Source organism: Macaca nemestrina, chromosome 20 (genome assembly GCF_043159975.1).
Source record: "Macaca nemestrina isolate mMacNem1 chromosome 20, mMacNem.hap1, whole genome shotgun sequence".
NCBI lineage: Eukaryota > Metazoa > Chordata > Mammalia > Primates > Cercopithecidae > Macaca > Macaca nemestrina.
This window is the reverse complement of record NC_092144.1, coordinates 17,423,241-17,445,607: the sequence shown is the minus strand read 5'-3', so window position 1 is coordinate 17,445,607 and position 22,367 is coordinate 17,423,241. Positions and strand designations below refer to the sequence as shown.

Here is a 22,367-nt window from a genome sequence, read left to right as displayed (position 1 = left end):
GATGGGAGGCTGGTAAACAGGAGTCCAGGTCAAAGATGCCATGAGGCCACACGTGGTGGCCCATGTGACTTGGGGAGGCTGAGGCAGGAGGATTGCTGGAGGCCAGGAGTTTGAAACTCACCTGGAAAAGGGTAAGATCTTTTTTTTTTTTTTTTTTTGAGACAGAGTCTCACTCTGTCACCCAGGCTGGAGTACAGTGGCACAACCTCGGTGCAGGGCTTGGTGCAGCGTCGACCTCCCAGGTTCAACCGATTCTCCTGTCTCAGCCTCCCAAGTAGCTGAGATTACAGGCACGTGCCACCAAGCCTGGCTAATTTTTTTAATTTTTTAAATTTTTAGTAGAGACCAGGTTTTGCCATGTTGGCCAGGTTGGTCTCAAACTCCTGACCTCAAGTGATCTGCCTACCTCGGCTTTCCCAAGTGCTGGAATTACAGGTGTGAGCTACTGTACTCGGCAAGATCTTGTTTTTTAAAAAATTTAAACACAATTAGCTGGACATGGTGACATGCACCCGTAATCCAGTGACTCAGAAGGCTGAGATGGGAGGACTGCTTGAGGCTGGAAACCAGGAGTTTGAGGCCGTGAGCCATGAGCGAGCCGTGTTCACACAACTGCGCTCCAGCCTGGGTGACAGAGCGAGACCTTGACTCTTTAAAAAGAAACACAAAAAACCCCACAGGGCTTCTGCTCAGCGTCTCCTGGGACCTGGCGGTCTGTGCACGGGAGGGGGTGAGGAGAGATCAGAGAAGAGCCTCCAGTGCTGGATGGAGGTGCCGACGCCTTGAGAACATCAAAGACACGGGAGACCCCTCCCTGTGGCATGGGAGGGTTGTGTCTTTTGACACCACCTGGCAATGAATGAGGAAGCTGTGGATCAGGGAGGGGATATGACTTTTCCAAGAACACAGCTGATGGCTGCGACAGGATTCAAGTTTGGGGGTGGTGGAGAGGAGCAGCCTGGAAGCACTTGAGTGGCTGGATGGGGTCTGGGGTCCCCTGAGCAGTCGGGAGCTCAGGATTTGAATCTCTCTCCTGTATGACCTTGGGCACTGCCTCAACTGCTCTGGGCTTGAGCAGCTAAACTGGGGGAGGGAGGGGTTGTCGGGTCTCAGAGGTGGCTTGGAGTTAAACCCATGGGCCCGACCTGCTGTGACCCCGTAAACACCACGGTCCCCGACACGCAGAGATGGTACTGAAGCCCAGTCACTGACAACAGAATCACCCACGACGTTTGATGTTTTATATCATATCAATAACAACGTACCGTACAAAACCTGCCTCCCAGCTCGCCGGGCAGGCAGTGTGGTGGCCAAGGGCAGCGTAGAAAACCAGGGCTCTTGTCCCAAAAGAGGAGAGGAAAGAGGGTTTTGCAGTCAAGGAAAAAGAGTCAAAACCCAACATGATCGAAGAGAAGCCCTGAATCTGCATCAGGCGGAAGGGCCGTGGGCAGTGTCGCAACTTGGCCACTGCGGCGGCACCAGTACGGGGAGCTGTGATTCCTAGCGGGGGGGTTGGGACCAGCTCACGAGTTTTATTTATTTATTTTTTTGAGACGGAGGAGTCTCCCTCTGTTGCCCAGGCTGGAGTGCAGTGGCACGATCTCTGCTCACTGCAACCTCCATCTCCCGGGTTCAAGAGATTCTCGCGCCTCAGCCTTCCAAGTAGCTGGGATTACAGGCGCCCGCCACCAAACCCAGCTAATTTTCGTTATTTTAGTAGAGACGGGGTTTCGCCATTTTGGCCAGGCTGGTCTCCAACTCCTGACTTCAAAAGATCCGCCCGCCTTGGCCTCCCAAAGTGCTGGGATTACAGGCGTGAGCCAAAGCGCCCGGCCTGCGAGTTTAATTATTTTTTTAGGGGTGGGGGAACTTCTCGCAGTGGCCCCATTTGTGGGGATAACTCGGTGGCGGGTTTCACTTCGGGGTTTGGAGGGGAAGTTGGAGTCTGTGGGGCGGGTCCCGCCCGGCCCCGAACGTCACGGCCGAGGTTCTCGGAAGCAGCGGAGTGAAGTTCCTTCCTGCCCTGACCCCAGGTCTATGGCTTAAAAATCAGGGTGCCCAGGCTGGGGCCGCGCAGCCCAGGGGCCCTCTGTAAACATGGCAGGTGCAGCCAGAAGGGGCTTCCGGGGCCCCAGGGGACCTGCGGTGGGCAGGGCAGAGAGTCAGGGTGACCAGAGCCATGGAGAGGGCAATGCCCGGGGAACAGGGAGATATGGGGTCGGGGAGGCAGGACCCCCAACATGGAGAAAGACAAGGGCCGAGAGAGAGAGAGAGAGAGAGAGAGAGAGTAAAGGAGACAGGAGATCTGGAGAATGGGGGAGGGAAGGAGAGAGGGAGGGAAGGAGAGAAGGAAAGAAGGTGAGAGAACCCCAAACAAAAGCCAGAGCCATAGAAATGAAGACCCCTGGATGTGGCTGGTCTGGTCCGTGGCTCCTGCTGCCGCAGCGTCCGGTGCAGACGGGCCCAGGGGCGGCTCCGCTTGGGGGGGGGGTCCTCGGCGCTCAGCGGGCGGCAGGCGGCGGGCCGGGGCCCGGGGCGCGTACTGGGTGCGCCAGGGTGACGGTGAGCGCGTCGTTGTGCTGCACGAGCGAGGCGTGCTGGTAGTGCAGCACCAGCTCCTTCAGCGACCCGTACAGGTTGTAGGGCTCCGCGAAGCCGAAGCCGGTGGCCGTGCGGTAGATGACGCAGTGCTTGGTGTCTCCGTCCACCCTGTGGGGGCAAAGGAGAGGGCGGGTCGGGAGGCTGGCCTCCCTGCCAAGCTTTCCCCGCCCCAGGGCCGCGTGCTCCCCTGTGCCCGATGACCCCACCAGGGACTCCTCAAGGCCTGGCACGCGTCAGGCATTAAATGAGAGCTCTGGGAGGGACGCGGGGATCCCCAGCGCTACGGTCCACTCACACCACGGAGCAGGCGTAGCAGCCCCGCTGGCTGCTCTCGCGGATGAGGAAGGTGCCATCCCGCTTGCCACTCAGCATCTCCTCTGCCTGCGTGCGGTTGATCTTGCCCACGTACCAAGTGCGTTCCTCGTGGTGCGGGAGATCGTCCTCGTCCTCCATCAGGGCGTACTGGCTGGGGTCGGGGCGTGGCGGGGGATGGTGGGGAGGGCCCTGGTCACTCATCTGCCAACTTCCGAGGCTCCCCAGCTGCCTGGACAACTCTTCCTCCCTGGTGAACTCCTACTCATTCTTCAAAACCCACCCCAATGGCCCCCTCCTCTGGGAAACCCTCCCTGCCTCCTTCCAGGTGGTCACTCACTCCTCAGTCTCATTTTTGATCCCCAGCCACTCGTTGATTTTCTTCTGCCGGGCGCCTTTCTGGGTGAGCCACCTGAGAAGCAACAGGAGAAAGGTGGGCTTGTGCAGTTGTGTGGGTGCTGAGCCCACAGTGGGCCTGTCCTGTGGGAGGCAGGGTCTGGCTGAGAAGAGAGGGTTCTGGGTACAATATCTCCGGTTGCCACAAGAGGGCAGCGCTGACCTGGCTCAGGGCAGCCTGAACCCAGGGTGGCTCCCCCAGCTCTGCTGGGGAACCCTGACCCACACCCCTCATTTTTCTGTTTTCTGTTAATGCTTGTGGAGCCCCCCAAGAAGATGCCAGCCCAGGCACCTCATCGTCACCAGAGGCTCACTCCAGCACTGCTGGCCTTTGCACAGGGCAGCTGTAGGTTCTGCAGCTCAGTCTCCCCAGCTGTAAAAGGCAACCTTTACAAAGGGCTTGGAAAGGACCAAATGAACTCATAACAAGCACGGTGCTTAGCATGGCACCTGGCATGCGACAGTGCCTCCCCTGAGGCTCAGGAGGGAGGTGGACACTCTGGCTGAGGTCTTCAGGAGGTTGGTGGGTGGAGGCAGGATTTGAACTGATTTGAACCCAGGACAGGGCTGCCGCAGCCACCCAGCGTGGTAGGATACACAGCAGGCGATTTTTTTTTTTTTTTTTTTTTTTGAGGCAGAGTGTTGCTTTGTTGCCCAGGCTGAACTGCATTGGCGTAATCTCCGCTCACTGCAAACTCTGCCTCCCAGTTCAAGCGATTCTCCTGCCTCAGCCTCTTGAGTAACTGGGATTACAGGCGCACCCCGCCATGCCTGGCTGGTTTTTGTATTTTTTATTTTAGTAGAGATGGGGTTCCACCATGTTAGCCAGGCTGGCCTCAAACTCCTGGCCTCAAGTGATCCATCCGCCCGCCTTGGCCACCCAAAGTGCTGGGATTATAGGTGTGAGCCATCGTGCCCAGCCCAGCAGGAATTTTTGTAGAAAGCTCCCAGCTTTCCACAAAATGGAATGGGATAGGAGTGACGCTCCCATTGCACACATGTCTAAGCTGAGGCTGACCTATGGGAAAACTTTCAAGAGGCCCAGGAGGAACTGAGTTTTGGACCTGGTGGAGAGGAAGAGGGCTTGTGGAGAGATAAGGTGTCTTGGGGCCCAGGAAGGGCCACTTGGTGGAGAGGGAGAGACTGAGACGCCTGGAGAGATCTCCAGGTGCCGCAGCAGTCATGGGGGAGCCGCCACTTACACGAGGTACTGGTCTCGGATCTTACGCAGCTGCATGAGGTCTGGCTTGAGGCTGTTCATGCGCTTGTCGATCTCCCGGTTGTCCGAGGCCTGGGCCCGCAGCTGCTGCTCCAGCTTCGTGCGGCTCTCGTGGATCTCGGCAATGCGGGACTTGAGCCGCTCAGAGTTAAGCAGGATCCTGTGGGAGGGGTGGGGTGGCGCAGAGGCCTCAGGGTTTTATCTCAGCTCACTGCACCCTCAAACTCCTGGGCTCAGGTGACCCTCCCACCTCAGCCTCCCGAGTAGCTGGGACCACAGGTGTGCACCACCATGTGGTCCCAGCTAATAGTTTAATATTTTTTGTAGAGATAGGTTTTGCCGTGTTGCCCAGGCTGGTCTCAAACTCCTAGGCTCAGGCAATCCTCCCACCTTGGCCTCCCAAAGTGCCTGGAGTTGCAGGAATGAGCCACTGCACCTGCTCCAGGATTTTCTCAAGGACCTACTTTGCACCAGACTATGTGCTTCCAGTCTCTGAGCCTAAGCATATGCTCTTTCCTCTGATTCTCTTTCTTACAAAGTCCTATTCATCCTTCAAAACCCATTTCCTTTTTTTTTTTTTTTAGAGACAGAGTCTCGCTCTGTCGCCCAGGCTGCAGTGCAGTGGCATGATCTCGCTCACTGCAAGCTCCGCCTCCCGGGTTCACGCCATTCTTCTGCCTCAGCCTCCTGAGTAGCTGGGACTACAGGCGCCCACCACCACGCCCAGCTAATTTTTTTTTTTTTGTATTTTAGTAGAGACGGGGTTTTACCGTGTTAGCCAGAATGGTCTCGATCTCCTGACCTCATGATCCGCCTGCCTCGGCCTCCCAAAGTGCTGGGATTACAGGCGTGAGCCACCGCGCCCAGCCTAATTTTTGTATTTTTAATAGAGATAGGATTTCACCATGTTGGCCAGGCTGGTCTCAAACTCCTGACTTCAGGAGATCCACCCACCTCAGCCTCCTAAAGTGCTGGGATTACAGGCCTGAGCCATCGCACCAGGCCCAAAGCCCATTTCAACAGACTATTCTTCGCCTCCAGGTGGCTGGTCTCCTTCTACTTCCTTCCCTTCCCCGCTTGTACCACACCAGATCCAGGGTGGGGTGGGGCAGGGCAGAGGCGCCAGACTTACCTCTGCATCTCTTTCTCGTTGCCCTCACGCCGGAAGCGCTCCAGGTATTCCTTGCTGCACTTCTCTTGAGTCTGGCCCTGCTCTTCAAAGATCTTGATAGTCTCATTGAAGGCCTCAATCGCGGTACGCTTCATCTGCAGCTCCTGGAGGAGGGGGCGCAGCTCAGCACCTCCTGGGACTCCCCAAAAGGCCCTCGTGAGGGGTAAAGGCACATCTCAACTCTGATATGGAGACTGCTCAAGTTGGTCCCTCTATTGTAGTGTCATTCTTCTAACTCCTGCTGTACCAAATGAACTCCTATTCAGCCTTCAAAACCCCACCCCCCAAACCCTCTTCTTCTTTACATCCTCCTATAGGTATCCACAAACACCTGGACCTGTTAACACTGCTGGGAATGAATGAGAGATCTAGTTGCTACAGCTCACAGTGCTTCTTGGGGGAGACGCTGCACTAGGACTTTCCTTACATTGTCACATGGACCCTTCCAACAACTCCCAACAAAGTAACAACTATTAACAGGGAAACTGAGGCTCAGGGCCAAAGCCAATTCTGAAGTTACAGTGCTCCTAACTGATCCTGGACAGCTGTCTTGTCCATTTAGAGCCTCAGCTAACACATCAGTAAAAAGGGGACAGAGGCCAGGGCTGGTGGCGATTGCCTGTAATCCTAGCTACTTGGGAAGCTAAAGTGGGAGGATCTCTTGAACCCTGACGAGTCTGAGGCCAGCCTGGGCAACATGGTGAGACCGCACCTCAAAATTCTTTTTTGTTTGAGATGGAGTCTCGTTCTTGTCACCCAGGCTGGAGCAGTGGTGTGATCTTGGCTTACTGCAACCTCTGCCTCTTGGGTTCAAGTGATTCTCCTGCCTCAGCCTTCCAAGTAGCTGGTATTACAGGTGTGCGCCACCATGCCTGGCTAATTTTTTTTTTTTTTTTTTGAGATGGAGTCTCGCTCTGTCCCAGGTTGGAGTGAAATGGTGTGATCTCGGCTCACTGCAACCTTCACCTCCTGGGTTCAAGCTATTCTCCTGCCTCAGCCTCTCAAGTAGCTGGGATTACAGGTGCATGCCACGATGCCTGACTAATTTTTTGTATTTTTAGTAGAGATGGGGATTCACCATGTTGGCCAGACTGGTCTTGAACTCCTTACCTCATGATCCACCTGCCTCAGCCTCCCAAAGTGCTGGGATTACAGGTGGGAGCCACTGTACCTGGCCCAGCTAATTTTTTTGTATTTTTGGCAGAGATGGGGTTTCACCATGTTGCCCAGGCTGGTCTCAAACGCCTGACCTCAGATGATCTCCCTGCCTCAGCCTCCCAAAGTGCTGGGATTACAGGCATGAGCCACTGTGCCCGGCCCATCTTTTAATTTTATTAATTTTTTTTTTTTTTTTTAACTTTAGGAGGCGGAGGCAGCCAGATCACTTGAGGCCACCAGTTCAAGACCAGCCTGGCCAACACGGTGAAACCCCGTCTCTACTAAAAATACAAAAATTAGCCAGGCATGGTGGCATGTGCCTGTAGTCCCAGATACTCGGGAGGCTGAGGCAGGAGAATCGCTTGAACTAGGGAGGCTGAGGTTGCAGTGAGCCAAGATCATGCCACGGCACTCTAGCCTGGATGATAGAGCAAGACCCTGTTTCAAAAAAATAAATAAAAAAGAGGACAGAAAGAAAACCCTTAGGGTGCTAGGGAGGACTGAGGAATTCCCAGCTGTTCCATCTGAATCTATTCCCTCTTAACTTGCAAAAGAAGCTTATTAGCACAGTCCTGGAGTGACAAAACCTCTCGCTTAATTTTTATTTTATTTTAATTTTTTTAAGAGACAAAGTCTTGCTATGTTACCCAGGCTGGTCTTGAACTTCTAGGCTCAAGCTCAAGCGATCCTCCTGCCTCAGCCTCCCGAGTAGCTGGGATTAGAGGTGCACGCCCTGCACCTGGCATGATTTCATCTTGAATAACATCTTGGTTGAAGGGGACGGAAGTAATCAAGATCCATGGTTCCATTCTGCAGATGGGAAAACTGAGGCCCAGCCAGAGAGAGGCTCATCCTGGACACTCCCCAGGTCCTGGCTCAGCAACTCTTGTGAGGCTGGTTGGGCCCTTCTCATCTGTCCTTTTTTGGTTTTGTAAAAGCTCGTACACTTATTTATTTTTTATTTTAATTATTATTATTATTATTATTTTTTTTTTTGAGATGGAGTCCGGCTCTGTGGCCCAGGCTGGAGTGCAGTGGCACGATCTCGGCTCACTGCAAACTCCACCTCCCGGGTTCACAGCCTTCTCCTGCCTTAGCCTCCTGAGTAGCCGGGACTACAGGCGCCCGCCACCGCACCCGGCTAATTTTTTGTATTTTTTAGTAGAGACGGGGTTTCACCGTGTTAGCCAGGATGGTCTTGATCTCCTGACCTTGTGATCCGCCTGTCTCGGCCTCCCAAAGTGCTGGGATTAGAGGCGTAAGCCACCGCGCCCGGTCTATTATTTTATTTTTATTTATTTATTTTTTTTGAGACAGAGTCTCACTTAGTCGCCCAGGCTGGAGTGCAATGGCGCGATCTCGGCTCACTGCAAGCTCCGCCTCCCGGGTTCACGCCATTCTCCTGCCTCAGTCTCCCGAGTAGCTGGGACTACAGGCGCCCGCTGCCTCGCCCGGCTAATTTTTTGCATTTTTAGTAGAGACGGGGTTTCACCGTGTTAGCCAGGATGGTCTCGATCTCCTGACCTCGTGATCCGCCCGCCTCGGCCTCCCAAAGTGCTGGGATTACAGGCGTGAGCCACCGCGCCCGGCCTATTATTTTTTTTTAGACGGAGTTTTGCTCTTGTCACCCAGGCTGGAGTATAGTGGCATGATCTTGGCTCACTGCAATCTCTGCCTCCCAGGCTCAAGCAATTTTTCCTGCCTCAGCCTCCTGAGTAGCTGGGATTACAGGTGTTCGCCACTATGCCCAGCTAATTTTTGTATTTTTAGTAGAAACAGAGTTTCAACATGTTGGCCAAGTTGGTCTTGAACTCCTGACCTCAGGTATCCATCTCGGCCTCCCAGAGTGCTGGGATTACAGGTGTGAGCCACCCTGCCCAGCCTTGTACACTTAATTCTGTTTTTATTTGTTTTTAGAGACAAGGTCTTCCCCTGTCACCCAGGGTGGACTGCAGTTGTGTGATCACAGCTCACTGCAGCCTCAAACTCCCAGGCTCAAGGGATCCTACCACCTCAGCCTCCTGAGTAGCTGGGAGTAGAAGCATGCATCACCACACCCAGTTAATTTTTAAATTTTTTTGTAGAGGGGTCTCCCTATGTTGCCTAGAATGATCTTGAACTCCTGGGCTCAAGTGATCCTCCTGTCTCAGCCTCCCAAGTGCACAGATGTGAGCCACTGTGCCTGGCCTTATTTCTATGTTTTTAGAACAGCCCTTGGTGCTAAGTGCCTGCTCTGTGACCTGCAACCGGATGTTCATCCTCAAGGCCTCTGGGGTTGGTCGTCCTGCTCTCGGCCTTGCCACTGCCCCTCTATGCCTTGGTTTCCCTCATGTGCGGGGCCTGGAGTACCTGGGAGGTCCGTGTGTACTCTTCATAGAGCTGGTCATACTCGCGGCTCTTGTCCTGGTACTGCTGGTGATAGACCTTGAGCTGGGCGCCCACCGCCTCCACGCTGTCCTCCTTGACGATCTGGTCCTGGAGATACATGGGGGAATCAGGGGAGATGCATGGCCTGGTTGGGTCTTTCTAGGAAACTGAGGCCTGGGGCCGGCCAAGTGCTACCCTCCCTGGCTCCCAGGTCAGCACGGACCTGCTGGTATTTGGACACAGGGTAGAGGAGCCGTGTGTCCAGCTTGGCGTTGTACTGGGCCAGCGACTCGTGGCGGTAGTGATTGATGAGGTCCACGACGGAGCAGAAGGTGAGTGGCTCTGAGAAGCCGTAGTGCCCATCTCGGTGGAAGACCTTGATCAGTTTATTGTTCCCGCCTTTCCTGGTGTAGGAGAGGGGGTGTTGGCACCCAGTGGGACCCAGCACCTGACCCTCAATCCCCATCCCCCCCCTTTTTTTTTTGAGACGGAGTCTTGCTCTGTTGTCCAAGCCACAGTGCAGTGGTGCAATCTCGGCTCACTGCAACCTCCGCCTCCCGGGTTCAAGCGATTCTCCTGCCTCAGCCTCCCAAGTAGCTGGGATTACAAGCGTCCACCACCATGCCCGGCTAATTTTTTTATTTTTTAGTAGAGACAGGGTTTCACCATGTTGGCCAGGCTGGTCTTAAACTCCTGACCTCAGGTGATCTGCCAGCCTCAGCCTCCCAAAGTGCTGGGATTACAGGTGTGAGCCACCGCATCCAGCTCCCCATCCTTGAAACCGCACATGTCCCATCATCCCTCTGAACTCCCAGTCTCCATGACCTGTGACCCCTGGCTATCCTTGCAGGGACAGGCCCCCACCTGAGGGTCAGCGTGTACTCGCCCTGGATCTTGCTGGAAGCATCTCGGACTAGGAAGGTGCCATCGGGAGTGTCCCGGAGTTTCTCGTTCACCTCCTCCCTGTGGGGACATCCAACATTGGGATTGCTGAGCTACCTGGAGACCCTGATTGACCTGTGACACTTCCTTGGTCCCTGACCCCCTGCCAGCAACCTACCTTGAAATGTCCCCCCAGTACCACTCGGCATCCTGCAGGGAGGGTGGACTCCCTCCATTCGCCAGGCCTGCAGGGGCCAGCTTTGCCTTGGGGGGTTTAGGCGGCAGCGCTGAGGGACAGGAAAACAAATGCATCCTGAGCACTGACTGGATACTGTGGCTGCCTCCCACTGCGACCGGCCTGCTGACACCGGCGGCATCCAGGAATCAGCAATCACGGCCCTCAACGGGAAGAAATGACAGCAATATAGGGGACTCACCTGGGGGCGCAACCTCCTGCTCTTCCAAGTGTTCCTGAAGCAGCTTCTCCACCAGCAGTGCCGGGAAGTCAGGACTGGGCTCACTCCTTAGGGGGAAGGGGAGTGCGGTGAGGGCTGGGTGGGGCCTGTCTGCCCACACATGTGCACAGGCGTTTGCACGCCTGGGGATATATACGAGACGGTATGTGCAGGGGGGAGGAGGAGATGATACAGGCACAAGTGCGAGGCCAGCTCCCTCATAGCTGTATGCAGTAAGTGCTCCATAAATCCTCACACAAAGGCGAGCAAGAGAGTAGTACTGGAGCTACAATGAGCAGAAGGGAAGGTGCAGGCTCCACCCACATGCTTCGGGACTAGGCCCCTTCACCTTCTGTCTCATGACTCAGGAGCCCAGGTGCCCTCTCCGTCATCACAAGAACGCAGCTTCTCACTCACTCTGGACCCCCTCCCCTCCCTTCTTAGGGTCCAGACGCTGCTCACTCTGGCCATGCCCCGCCCACCCCATCCCAAACTCCACCCTTGCTCGCTCCGGCTGCGCCCCGCCCCTCACCCGTCGGGAGCGCCCCCTGGCGGCGGCGAGGACGGCGGCGGCGCGCGCAGCAGCAGCGGCCCAAAGGTGGCGCCCAGGGCCCGGACCGCGGGACCCAGGGCCGGGGCGCGGCGGGCCACGCGGCCCAGGTGCTGGAGCAGGAAGCGCAGCGTGAGCGCGCGGTGCAGCGGCAGCGTCGGTGGCTCCAGCGCCGGCCCCACAGGCCCCGCGGCCTCTGCGGACAGATGGCCAGGGCAGGGTGAGCCGGGCCTGGGCCCTCCCGCCCGCTACAGGTCCCTCCTTCCCCTGGGCTCATCGCCAGGCTCACCCCGCAGGGCCCTGCGCGCCTCAGCCGAGGCCTCGGGGGTCACAAGCGGTGCGGGCAGTGCCAGAAGGAAGCTCTTAATGCCGTCAGCCAAGGCGGTCACGTCCCACTGGTCCACGTCGCTCAGGGTCCAGTCTGCGGGTACAGTGGTGGGGGACATGTCCAACTCACGTATACTGCGGCCCCCAGGCTCCCCCCCCACCCCATTGAGGCTCCCCTTCACCTGTACGCGGTGTGGGCAGCTCCGGCCGGTAGTGAGATTCGCTGTCCAGCCCTGGGGGTGAGGGGAACAGGCGAGTCAGCTCTCAAATGCTGCCCCAACCCCCTTGAAGCCTGGGCTGGCCGCTCAAATCCCCTGCAGTCTCGCTTTGCCGCCCAGAGATAAGGGCATGGGAGGGGTGGGGAGGGAGAGCTGTGAGAGGGCACAGCACATGCAGTGGCCTGGTCGTGTTCACCTTCCCATCTTCCCTTAGGAGTCACTCTGTGCCCTAGTCAACACAGAGGCCCAGGGCATCCATGCTCAGCCTGTTTCCATGCAGCATGAGCTTGGAGGCCCTGTGAGGGAATGAGTCGCCTGTCACTAGAGGTAAGCAAGCAGAATCCAGGGGCTGCAGCCAGACTGGAACTCACCTGTCCTTTCAATGGCCTCCACAAGCTTCACCAGAAGAGGGGGCGCCACATCGGGTGGGGAGAACTGCTCAGGCAAGTCGGGGAGTGTGAGGCCTGGTGGGGGAAGAAGGGAGGGTGGCCTGTTGGTGGGGTTCCTGGAAGGAGCCCAGCCCCTCTCTTGGCCGGCTGGACCTCAGCCAGGGCAGTTTGAGGCAGGGCCCAGCTCAGGCAAGTGCCTGGCACCTTGACTGCCATCTGCAGGAGGCTGTAAGACCTTGGGTAGAGGGGCTAGGAGAGGGCAGAGTTGATGGGACACAATTTTCTGGGTTAAAATACCAGGAGTTCACACAACTTCACAGAACAGGTGGACTGCGCTGAATAATGTCCCCAAAAAGGTATGTCCGAGTCCTCATCCCTGGTACCTGTGACCTTATTTGGAAATAGGTCTTTGCAGGTGTAAGGAAAGCAAGGATCTGTACATGAGACCAGCCTGGCATTAGGGTGGGCACTAAACCCACTGGCTGATGTCCTTGTAATAACAGAAAGCCGGCCAGGATGGGGCTCATGCCTGCAATCCCAGCACTTTGGGAGGCCGAGGTGGGTGGATCACCTGAGGCCAGGAGTTCGAACCAGCCTGACCAACATGGCGAACCCCTGTCTCTACTAAAATCAGAAAAATTAGCTGGGCGTGGTGGTGGGTGCCTGTAATCCCAGCTACTCAGGAGGTTGAGGCAGGAGAATCGCTTGAACCCGGGAGGTGGAGGTTACAGTGAGCCAAGACTGCACCACTGCACTCCAGCCTGGGCGACAGAGCAAAACTCTGTTTCAAAAATAAATCAAGGCCGGGCGTGGTGGCTCAAGCCTGTAATCCCAGCACTTTGGGAGGCCGAGATGGGTGGATCACGAGGTCAGGAGATCGAGACCAGCCTGGTTAACATGGTGAAACCCCGTCTCTACTAAAAAAAGTACAAAAAACTAGCCGGGCGTGGTGGCGGGCGCCTGTAGTCCCAGCTACTCGGGAGGCTGAGGCAGGAGAATGGTGTGAACCCGGCAGGCGGAGCTTGCAGTGAGCTGAGATCCGGCCACTGCACTCCAGCCTGGGCTACAGAGCAAGACTCCGTCTCAAAAATCAATCAATCAATCAATCAATAGGCCGGGCGCGGTGGCTCACGCCTGTAATCCTGGTACTTTGGGAGGCTGAGACCAGCAGGTCACTCGCTTGAGGTTAAGAGTTCAAGACCAGTCTGGCCAACATGGTGAAACCCCATCTCTACTAAAAATACAAAAAAAAAAAAAAGAGCCAGGTGTGGTGGTGCACGCCTGTAATCCCAGCCACTCAGGAGGCTGAAGCAGGTGAATTGCTTGAACCCAGGAGGCGGAGGTTGCAGTGAGCCAAGATCACATCACAGCACTCCAGTCTGGGTGACAGAGTGAGATTCTGTCTCAAAAAAAAAAAAGAAAAAGAAAAAGAGAAAGCCAAGGCAGAGATTGGAATAATCAACCCATGCATGAGACGAATGAATGCCTGGAGGCACCAGTAGCTGGAAGGAAGGAAACTTCAGAGGGGGCACGACCCTGATTTTGGACTTCCAGCCTCCAGAAACCTGACAGAATAAGTTTCTGTTGTGGCGGGGTGCAGTGGCTCATGTCTGTAATCTCAACACTTTGGGAGGCCAAGGTGGGAGGATCGTTTGAGTCCAGGAGTTCAAGACCAGCCTGGGCAACAGAGTGAGACCCTATCTCTTAAATAAAAAAAAAGAGGCCAGGAGCGGTGGCTCACTCCTGTAATCCCAGCACTCTGGGAGGCCGAGGTGAGCATATCACTTGTGGTCAGGAGTTTGAGACCAGTCTGACCAACATGGTGAAACCCTGTCTCTACTAGAAATACAAAAATTAGCCAGGCGTGGTGGCGCGTGCCTGTAATCCCAGCTACTTGGGAGATTGAGGCAGGATAATCAGCATCCGGGAGGCGGAGGTTGCAGTGAGCGGAGATTGTGCCATTGCACTCCAGCCTGGGCGACGAGCGAAACTCCATCTTAAAAACAACAACAACAACCAAAAAAACGAGGAGGTTGAGGCAAGAGGATAGCTTGGGGCCAGGAGTTCAAGGCTGCAGTGAGCTAGGATTGTGCCACTGCACTCCAACCTGGGTGGCAGAGCAAGAACCAGTCTCAAAAAAAATGAGAGGCAATGTCATTGGCCCACTTTTCTTTTTTTTTTTTTTGAGATGGAGTCTCGCTCTGTCACCCAGGCTGGAGTGCAGTGGCCGGATCTCAGCTTTCTGCAAGCTCCGCCTCCCGGGTTTACGCCATTCTCCTGCCTCAGCCTCCCTAGTAGCTGGAACTACAGGCGCCCGCCACCTCGCCCGGCTAGTTTTTTGTGTTTTTTAGTAGAGACGGGGTTTCACTGTGTTAGCCAGGATGGTCTCGATCTCCTGACCTCATGATCCGCCCGTCTCGGCCTCCCAAAGTGCTGGGATTACAGGCTTGAGCCACCGCGCCCGGCCCCACGTTTCATTTGAAGGAACTGAGGCCCAGAGAGGGCAGGTCCTGTGGCCAAGATTGCACAGCAGGTTGTGGCAGAGCCCAAACCTGCTATATGACTTTCAGTGGCTGCCGCAAAAAAATTACCAAGTAGGTGGCTTCAAACAAGGGAAATGTATTTATTAATTAATTTTGTTTTGTTTTGTTTTGAGATGGAGTCTTGCTCTGTCGCCCAGGCTGGTGTGCAGTGGCATGATCTTGGATCACTGCAAGCTCCATCTCCCGGGTTCAAGCGATTCTTGTGCCTTACCCTCCCAAGTAGCTGGAATTATAGGTGGGTGCCACCATGCCTGGCTAATTTTCGTGTTATTTTAGTAGAGACGGGGTTTCACCATGACCAGGCTGGTCTGGAACTCCTGACCTCAAGTGATCCTCTCGCCTTGGCCTCCCAAAGTGTTGGGATTATGGGCGTGAGCCACTGTGCCCAGCCTGCTTCTCCCTTCTTGATGCAAACAAAAAAGTGGATGAAAGGAAAGAAAAGGAAAATATACCAGCCTGGGTCAGAACAGCTTCCTTCCAAGGACCATGACCCGTTTTCTTAATCATTTTGCTTCTAAAAAATTATTTTCTCCAGAAGTTAAAATTTAGAAAAGAAAGAAAATTACTGCTCCCCTTTTGGAAAACCGAAACCCCTCCCAGCGGGTGCCGGCGGCATCCTGGGCCCAGCCCCCTCCCAGCCCTGGCTTCCCAGCCCTACAGGGCCTTTTGTGTGCAGCATCCCCGCCTCAGCAGCACGCTGTCTGCCACCATTGGACGCTGCTCTGGCCCTCGGCGGGGACGCCCTGGCACACAGCAGGGGCAAGCTGGGGCCTGTGAGGCCTCCCTGAGTGATGGGCCAGGTGGCGCCTCAAGCTGGAGAAAGGCCCAGCTGCAGTGAAAACGCCAAAAAAAAAAAAAAAGAAAAGGGACAAGGGGAGAGGAGGTGGGTGACATTCTGGCCGGTGGGTTGGGAAACTCAACCCTGAGAGTGGCCTGGGATCAGTTTGCAGAATGGGGAGGGGGTTCCCATCAGAACTGCATCAGCCCGACTTCATAGGTGAGGAATTGTGGCTCAGAGGGGCTGCAACCTCCCCCGTGGGTGCACAGCCAGGTGGGGCTCAGGTGACTTCACATTTCCGAGGGGTTGGGTCCCAGCATCCCCAGGGACCAGCCCTCCTGTTTCCAGCTGAGGAAACTGAGGCCTCGAGGGGGCGGGTTCTGGCCGAGGTCACATAACCCTGGAAGATTCAGAGGGTGGGGCTGGGCAGCCGCCCCACGTGGGGCCGTGTATGGTGGCTGGACAGAGGCCAGGCAGAGGAGGGAGGTGGCTGTTACCAGGGGGAGAGGCAGATTCTGGCTGGGAGCCCGGACGGGGCCACCTCCTGCTCCTTCAGGCCGAGGCAGGACGCAGATCTGGACCCTAGAGATACCAGATGCCGGAGGCCGGGGCCAGTGTCACACCACCTCGGCACCCCCTATTCCGCCCTGCGCTGAGGGACTCTGATTTGCCTTTGGGCAATGTCACCCTGGGACAAAGCAGGCCTGGCACCTCCCGGGGCTTTGGCCTCCCTGGGTGACCAACTGGTTCCAAGTGCAGCATTTGATGGCCAGCCTTGCGCTCAGGCCTCCCGGTCTGCACATAGGGCCTTTTGCTGGGCTGCTGGGAGGGTCAGAGCAGACCCTGCTGGGCATGCAGTACCCCTCGGCCTCCTTCTTGCAACTGAGCCTCAGTTTCCCCGGCCAGAGCCCACACTCCCTGCCCATCAAACAGCAATCACTGAGTGGGCTTGGTGCCCTCGATTCTCCACATCTGGCACATCCCTGGCAAGTGGCAATGGCCAAGGGTCTTTGGGGAGGGATGTGGGGTCCTCATACTCCACTGTGTTATGTGGCCTCAGCTGAACAGCCCACATCCCACTCTCCTTGTGGCTTCATTTTGGAAATCAGGGTCTCCAAAGGGGTTCTTCAAGGGACCCTGTCTGCAAAAAATGCAGGATGAAGCTAGGCTGAGCCTCTGAATCCTACTGAACACTCTCCATTGTCCTCAAAATCAATCCCACCAACTCCTTGAGGCCGGCGCACATTGCCCTCCCCTTCCTCCCTTCGGTCCTTCTGCTGGCCATTCCGGCCATTAGAGTTCTACTCTACAGGCTCTGCCCTCGCTGCCCTCACTGCCTGGAGTCTCCACTCTCGCATCTTTCCATGCAAGCCCCCTTCCTCATGGTATGTGTCACCTCCTAAAACACTCTCATCCCTTCTTGAACCAGAAGCTCATGAGGGCAGGACCAGGCCTTGTGTCCACTGCTGAGCCTAGCACTTGACATTAGCGAAGACATCTGTCAAATGACCAAATGTCCCTTTTCCTCCTTCCTTGGAGATCCCATTGCCTCACTGGACAGAAGAGGAGACCGAGGGTCCAAGGGGACCACCCCCCTTCTCCAGTGCCCCTGATTGCTGCTCACCTGGCTCAGGGGCCCCATCACGGGGCCTGGCGGGCAGTGGGCGGGGGCCCCGTGGGCGAGGGCCAGGCCGGGCCAGGGCCACGGGCCCCAGGAACTCGACGTAGGTGCCAGGGAAGTCACCTCGCTGCCGTGTGCGCTCGTTGAGGCCGGGCATCCAGCCCACGTTCTGTGGGCAGCGCTCGCCACCCTCGGCCACACCCAGTGCCTGCAAGGCCGCCCGGCTCACTACCAGCACATCGCCAGGCAGCAGCTCCAGGTCCTCTGGCCGCTCCCGGCGGAACGGGTACAGAGCACGGTACTGGAAACCCTCAGGGCCCGCCATGGCCGCGTGGGTGGGGTGGGGTCTGGATGGTTAGGTGGCTGCTTGGAGTCCCACTGGCCCCATTGGCTGGAGCAGGGTTGGGAGGGTCCGCTGGGTTGGCTTGGGGTACTGGGACCTCTATCTCCAGCAGTCACAGGCGACCACGGGGGCCGCTCATGCCTCGCTTCAAATTATTCCATGACCCTTACAAGGGCCACTCGTCGCTGGGTCCACCATTCGTCAACTGGTGGGAGGGGGTCGGTGGCGTGGTGTCAGGTCACTGGGCCACTGAGTCCTCCATCAGCAGGTGAGGCTGGGGCAGGCCGCTCACGCCCTCACATGGAGGGCCATGGGCGCCCAAGGGTGGCGGCTCTGCTGGCTGCACCAGACGAGGGAGCCAAGGGTGCAGGCTGCCACCATGCTCGGCCCGCCGAGGACGCCGACCTAGGGAGACAGGGATAGGGCAGCGTTAGCCAGGCCAACTCCTCTCACCCCCAACACGGAAATGGGCCCAAATCCTGATTTGGAATTCCCTGAATCACTGAGTGACCCTGAGGTCAGTCCCTCTCAGGGCCTCAGCTTCTCCATGTGTAAAATGGGTCTACTGACAGCCTTCCCTTGGAGCTGCTGGGAGTAGAACTCCCAAGAAACTGCCCCAGGTATACTACATGCTCAGTAAATCAGTTTTTCTTTTTTTTTCTTTTTTGAGACAAAGTCTTGCCCTGTCACCCAGGCTGGAGTGCAGTGGCGTGATCTCAGCTCACTGCAACGTGTCTCCCAGGTTCAAGTGATTCTCTTGCCTCAGCCTCCCAAGTAGCATGCCACCACGCTCAGCTAATTTTTGTATTTTTAGTAGAGATGAGGTTTCACCATGTTGGCCAGGCTGGTCTTGAACTCCTGACCTCAAGTGATCCGCTCGCCTTGGCCTCCCAAAGTGCTGGGATTACAGGCATGAGCCACCTTGCCCAGCCTGTTTTTTTTCAACAGAGGTGGGGTCTTGCTATGTTGCCCAGGTTGGTCCCAAACTCCTGGGCTGAAGTAGTCCTCCCGCCTTTGCCTTCCAAAGTGTTGGGATTGCAGGCGTGAGCCACTGCACCCGGCCAGTAAACAAGCTTTTCATCGCCCCTGTTACAGAAGGGGAAACTGAGGCTCAGAGCAGGGAGGTGTCTAGGGCCGTGCGGTAGGACAGGAGGAAGCCAGGACTTACACCTAGATCTGCCGACTTCAAGGCCCAGTTGGACATGAGGGGGCAGCAGCCAGGTGGCCAGATACCCAGGTGGCCAGATACCCAGGTGGCCAGATACCCAGGGTAGGGAGGACACAATGGGGCCCACTCCGGTTGCTTTGGGAGCTCCATGGAGGGGTCAGGCCAGCTGAACTAAGAGGTAGGGAAGGAAGTCCAGGAAGAGGCCCCTGCACAAGCAAAGGCCTACAGGTGAGTCCAAGCAAATGGACCTCCAGTCTCTGCAGAGGAGGAGTGAGTGGGCTGGCAGGTAGCTCCAGCCTGGGGCCCAGAGGAGGCGCAAAATGCAGATGGGGAGGTGCTTAGAGGGAACCTTAGCCCCAGGGAGGGACAGGGAGCCAGGAGAAGGTGGGGGTACTGCAGCTGAGGAGGAGGGGAGGCTGCCGGCCGCAGGGCATTGATCATTTCCCCAGGAGCCCCAGTCTGGGGAGGCAGAGATGGGCACAAATTCCCAGCCTAGCCCTGCAGGTTCAGAGCTCCTGTGATGGACAGGGCTAGGGTGACGGATGGATGTGCTGTTCTGGAGAATGGATCATCACAGTGGATAGGAAGGTGCGCTAGGCATAGGGAACGGCACATGCAAAGGCTTGGCAGCGGGTAAGCTGCTTGTCAAGGATTCAAGGTGGCTATAAGGATAGGTGCTATCCACTAAGGGGCCCGAGTGTCAGGTGGAAGCTCTGAGCATCCTTCAGTCATGGGGAGCCCCAAGAGGTGTCCGCGCAGGGCGGAGGGGCGCCACATTCTCGGGTGCCCAACTTACCCACTCCCAGGTCTCTGTTACCCTCGTTCTACAGGTGGGGAAACTGAGGCCCCGAGAGGGGATGCCCAGGGAACCGCCTGGATCTGCCTGCCAGCCCGCCCCCACGCCCCGGTGTGCGCGCCCCGGGAGCAGCGCTCCCCGAATCCGGGAGGCGGGAGGGGCGGGGCAGGCAGGGCTGGGGGCTCCGCGGGTGAAGGCAGGGCCTGCGCGCTCACACAGACGCGCACTTGGGTCTGCATGGACCCGACTACCCGGCTAGGGGACCGGAAGTGGGATCGACCTTCCCCCCGGCCCTCCTGCACCCTATCCTGCCCCGCACAATGCCTGGGCGCCCCTCGGTACTATTCGAAGCCCCATTCCAGGCAGGGCCTCCCTTCATTTGGGGCCGCAGCTCCAGTCCGGTATCTTGGACGCGGGGAATACCCCTATTCTGCCCCGACCGTCCCAGGGAGGCTGCACCGCTGCGGAACCGAGCCCGAGGCCCCCCCCTTGCCTGCGGCCCCCCCAGTTCCCGCGGGGCCCGACGCAGCCTGGCGCTTGCGTTCTGGCTTCCACCGGGGCCCCGCACTGTCCCCAGGCGCCCCGCGTTTAAGCACACTCCCAGCCGCCCCCGCCACGAGGGCCAGTCAGGACTCACCTGGTCGCGGCCGCCACCGCCGCCGCAGTCGCCGTCACACCAAACCGAGCCCGCCCCGTGGCTCCACCGCGGCCACCGTCGCCGCAGCCGCGGGATCCCCGCCTCTGCCGCCGCCACGGTTCCGAGCGGCCTGGCCCGCCCCCGGCGGAAATGCCCGAGCGTATTCGGGCCGGGCTGGTGAACGGAGGCCGAGGCGGAGTCTGAGGGGAGGGGGCACCCGAGTGTTTCCGGAAGTAACCGAACGTAATCCCGCGGGACTGGTGGACTAGAGGGAGCCCCGAGACAGCCGAGCATTTCCGGAGGTAGCCGAGTGCAATCGGGTCGGCGAAGGCTCCGAGGCTAGGCTCGGCTGAGCTCGGCAGGGCTTAGAGACGCCCGAGCACTTCCGGAAATGGCCGAACATTCTCTCCCGCTGGACTGGCACAACGGAGGCCGATCCCCGAGACCGCCGAGCGTTTCTGGAAATAACCGAATGCGCTCAATGCCCAGTGGAGGCCTTGGGAGTTTAGACTCAGAGGGACCGCCAGCTTATGGAAATTGCTGAAGCATAGATGGTTCCGAGGGCAAATGAGGCGTTCTCAAGCTCAGCAAACAGAGGGCACTGGACTGGGGAAAGGGCCTGCGGCAAAAAGCAGAGGTCCGAGACAGCCAGGGTTGAAGGAGTTTCCATGGCAACCCAGAGCGTCCGGAAACAGCCAACGATCTCGACCCCTACGGGCACTAGAGCTTAGCGGACTTGAGCCCAGATGCCAGCTGTTTCCGGAAATAGCCGAACGCTCTCGGAGATGGGGGTGTAGCCAAGAAGATTTGCAAACCGGCTGAGCGCCCCGGAAGTAACGGATTGCTCTAGGGCTGGGCTGCGTTCGGCTACAGGAAGTTTTATGGCAGAGCGCAAGCTAAGACCAGGATAGAAAGGACGCGACGATTGCTTATTTTATTATCATTATTTTTTGAGACGGAGTTTCGCTCTCGTTGCACAGGCTGGAGTGTAATGGCGCTTTCTCGGCTCGCCGCAACCTCCACCTCCAGAGTTCTAACGATTCTCCTGCCTCAGCCTCCCGAGTAGCTGGGATTACAGGCATGCGCCACCACGCCCGGCTAATTTTGTATTTTTAGTAGAGACGGGGTTTCTCCATGTTGGTCAGGCTGGTTTGGAACTCCTGATGTCAGGTGATCGGCCCGCCTCGGCCTTCCAAAGTGCTGGGATTACAGGCGTGAGCCACTGCGCACCGCCGCTTATTTAATTAACATAGCTCAGGGCGTCCAGGAGGTCGAGGCTGCAGTGTGCCGTGATGGCGCCACTGTACTCCAACCTGGGTTACAGAGCGAGACCTTGTCTCAAAAACATAAAAATAAAAAACATAGGCCGGGAGTGGTGGCTCACGCCTGTAATCCCAGCACTTTGAGAGGCCGAGGCGGGCGGATCACGAGGTCAGGAGATCGAGACCATCCTGGCTAACACGGTGAAACCCCGTCTCTACCGAAAATATAAAAAATTAGTCGGGCGTGGTGGCGGGCGCCTGTAGTCCCAGCTACTCGGGAGGCTGAGGCAGGAAAATGGCGTGAACCCGGGAGGCGGAGCTTGCAGTGAGCAGAGATCATGCCACTGCACTCCAGCCTGGGCGGCAGAGCGAGACTATGTCTCAAAAAACAAAACAAAACAAAAAAAAACATAGCTCAGGGCCCAGATGTCTGGAGGAAGCTTTTAAGGGCAGAGCTATGATGGAGTACTCATAGGTAGCAGGAGGCCACTACCAGCGATGGCATCAGGAAGAATCTCAACAGCAAACTCCCAGGCAGCCCTCAAAACCCACTTGCAATGACTTTAAGCCATGGGTCTATTTCACTCCCCTCCCCTCCCCACTCTTCCCTTCCTCCTTTCTCAGCCTCACAAATCCAGACGTTGGAGCTCATCTTTGTAAATACGGGCTTTTATTCACTGCCAGCTCCAGGATGGAAGGAGGGGGTGAGTCATGCACAGCCTTGGTCTACCCTCCAACACTAGGCAGTGCTGGGCAGGGGACTCAGAAAGGGACGCAGAGTGGGCTGTTGATGTCTGGAAAGCTCCCTCACCAGAGTGCCCAGTGAGTCACACAGCATCATGGGGGATGAGCTGGGGCTGGAGTCGGCTGTATCTGACACCAGACCCTCCATTCAAGCTCCCTTGATGACAACGCCCACAACAGGGTCTGGCTGATGCTCCATTCTGCCACGACTCCTGCTGGGTGATCATTGGACAGGTTTCCGCCCCTCGCTGGGGTCTCAGCTGCTTTGTCTGTAAAACGGAGGTGATGATGCCACCTCCAGCCTTCTCAAGGCTGGCTGAGGGAGAAGCCACGTAAAAGCGCTTGGCACACAGTAGGTGCTTAATAAACAGTCAATGGGATTAGTCTTGTAAACACAAGGAAACTGAGGCACAGAGTGGGAAAGCCATTT

The 22,367-nt window shown here is 57.0% G+C and overlaps 2 protein-coding genes across 12 annotated transcripts in view; both read right to left on the bottom strand.

Moving 5' to 3' along the window:
- Positions 1–1,227: 1,227 nt before the first annotated feature.
- On the bottom strand, positions 1,228–20,080 carry LOC105488082 (phosphoinositide-3-kinase regulatory subunit 2). The gene is made up of 16 exons (XM_071086243.1): positions 19,932–20,080; positions 16,991–17,735; positions 12,028–12,120; positions 11,621–11,671; positions 11,401–11,532; positions 11,094–11,307; positions 10,544–10,629; positions 10,285–10,393; positions 10,089–10,187; positions 9,448–9,628; positions 9,207–9,332; positions 5,661–5,803; positions 4,512–4,688; positions 3,254–3,325; positions 2,897–3,067; positions 1,228–2,709 (listed from the first exon to the last, which is right to left on the bottom strand). Exons 2-16 carry the CDS (start codon positions 17,310–17,312, stop codon positions 2,502–2,504), a joined length of 2,184 nt encoding a protein of 727 aa, XP_070942344.1. The 5' UTR covers positions 17,313–17,735; positions 19,932–20,080; the 3' UTR covers positions 1,228–2,501.
- A 1,761-nt stretch (positions 20,081–21,841) lies between these two features.
- LOC105488133 (microtubule associated serine/threonine kinase 3) overlaps positions 21,842–22,367 on the bottom strand; it is a 57,159-nt gene continuing 56,633 nt past the window's right edge. For all 11 annotated transcript variants that reach the window (XM_024795890.2, XM_011752387.3, XM_011751993.3 and 8 more), the window contains one exon: positions 21,842–22,206. In XM_024795890.2, coding sequence (XP_024651658.2) covers positions 22,021–22,206 — 186 coding nt within the window. In that variant the 3' untranslated portion in view covers positions 21,842–22,020. The remainder of the gene's footprint in view (positions 22,207–22,367) is intronic.

Bases quoted from the DNA above. Each gene is read 5' to 3' on its own strand.
- LOC105488082 (XM_071086243.1), bottom strand. From the start codon at position 17,312: ATGGCGGGCCCTGAGGGTTTCCAGTACCGTGCTCTGTACCCGTTCCGC. The intron at 12,121-16,990 runs GTGAGCAGCAAT...TTCCCCCACCAG, and splicing joins TGATGGGGCCCCTGAGCCAG to GCCTCACACTCCCCGACTTG. The intron at 4,689-5,660 runs GTAAGTCTGGCG...CCCCTCCCACAG, and splicing joins AACGAGAAAGAGATGCAGAG to GATCCTGCTTAACTCTGAGC.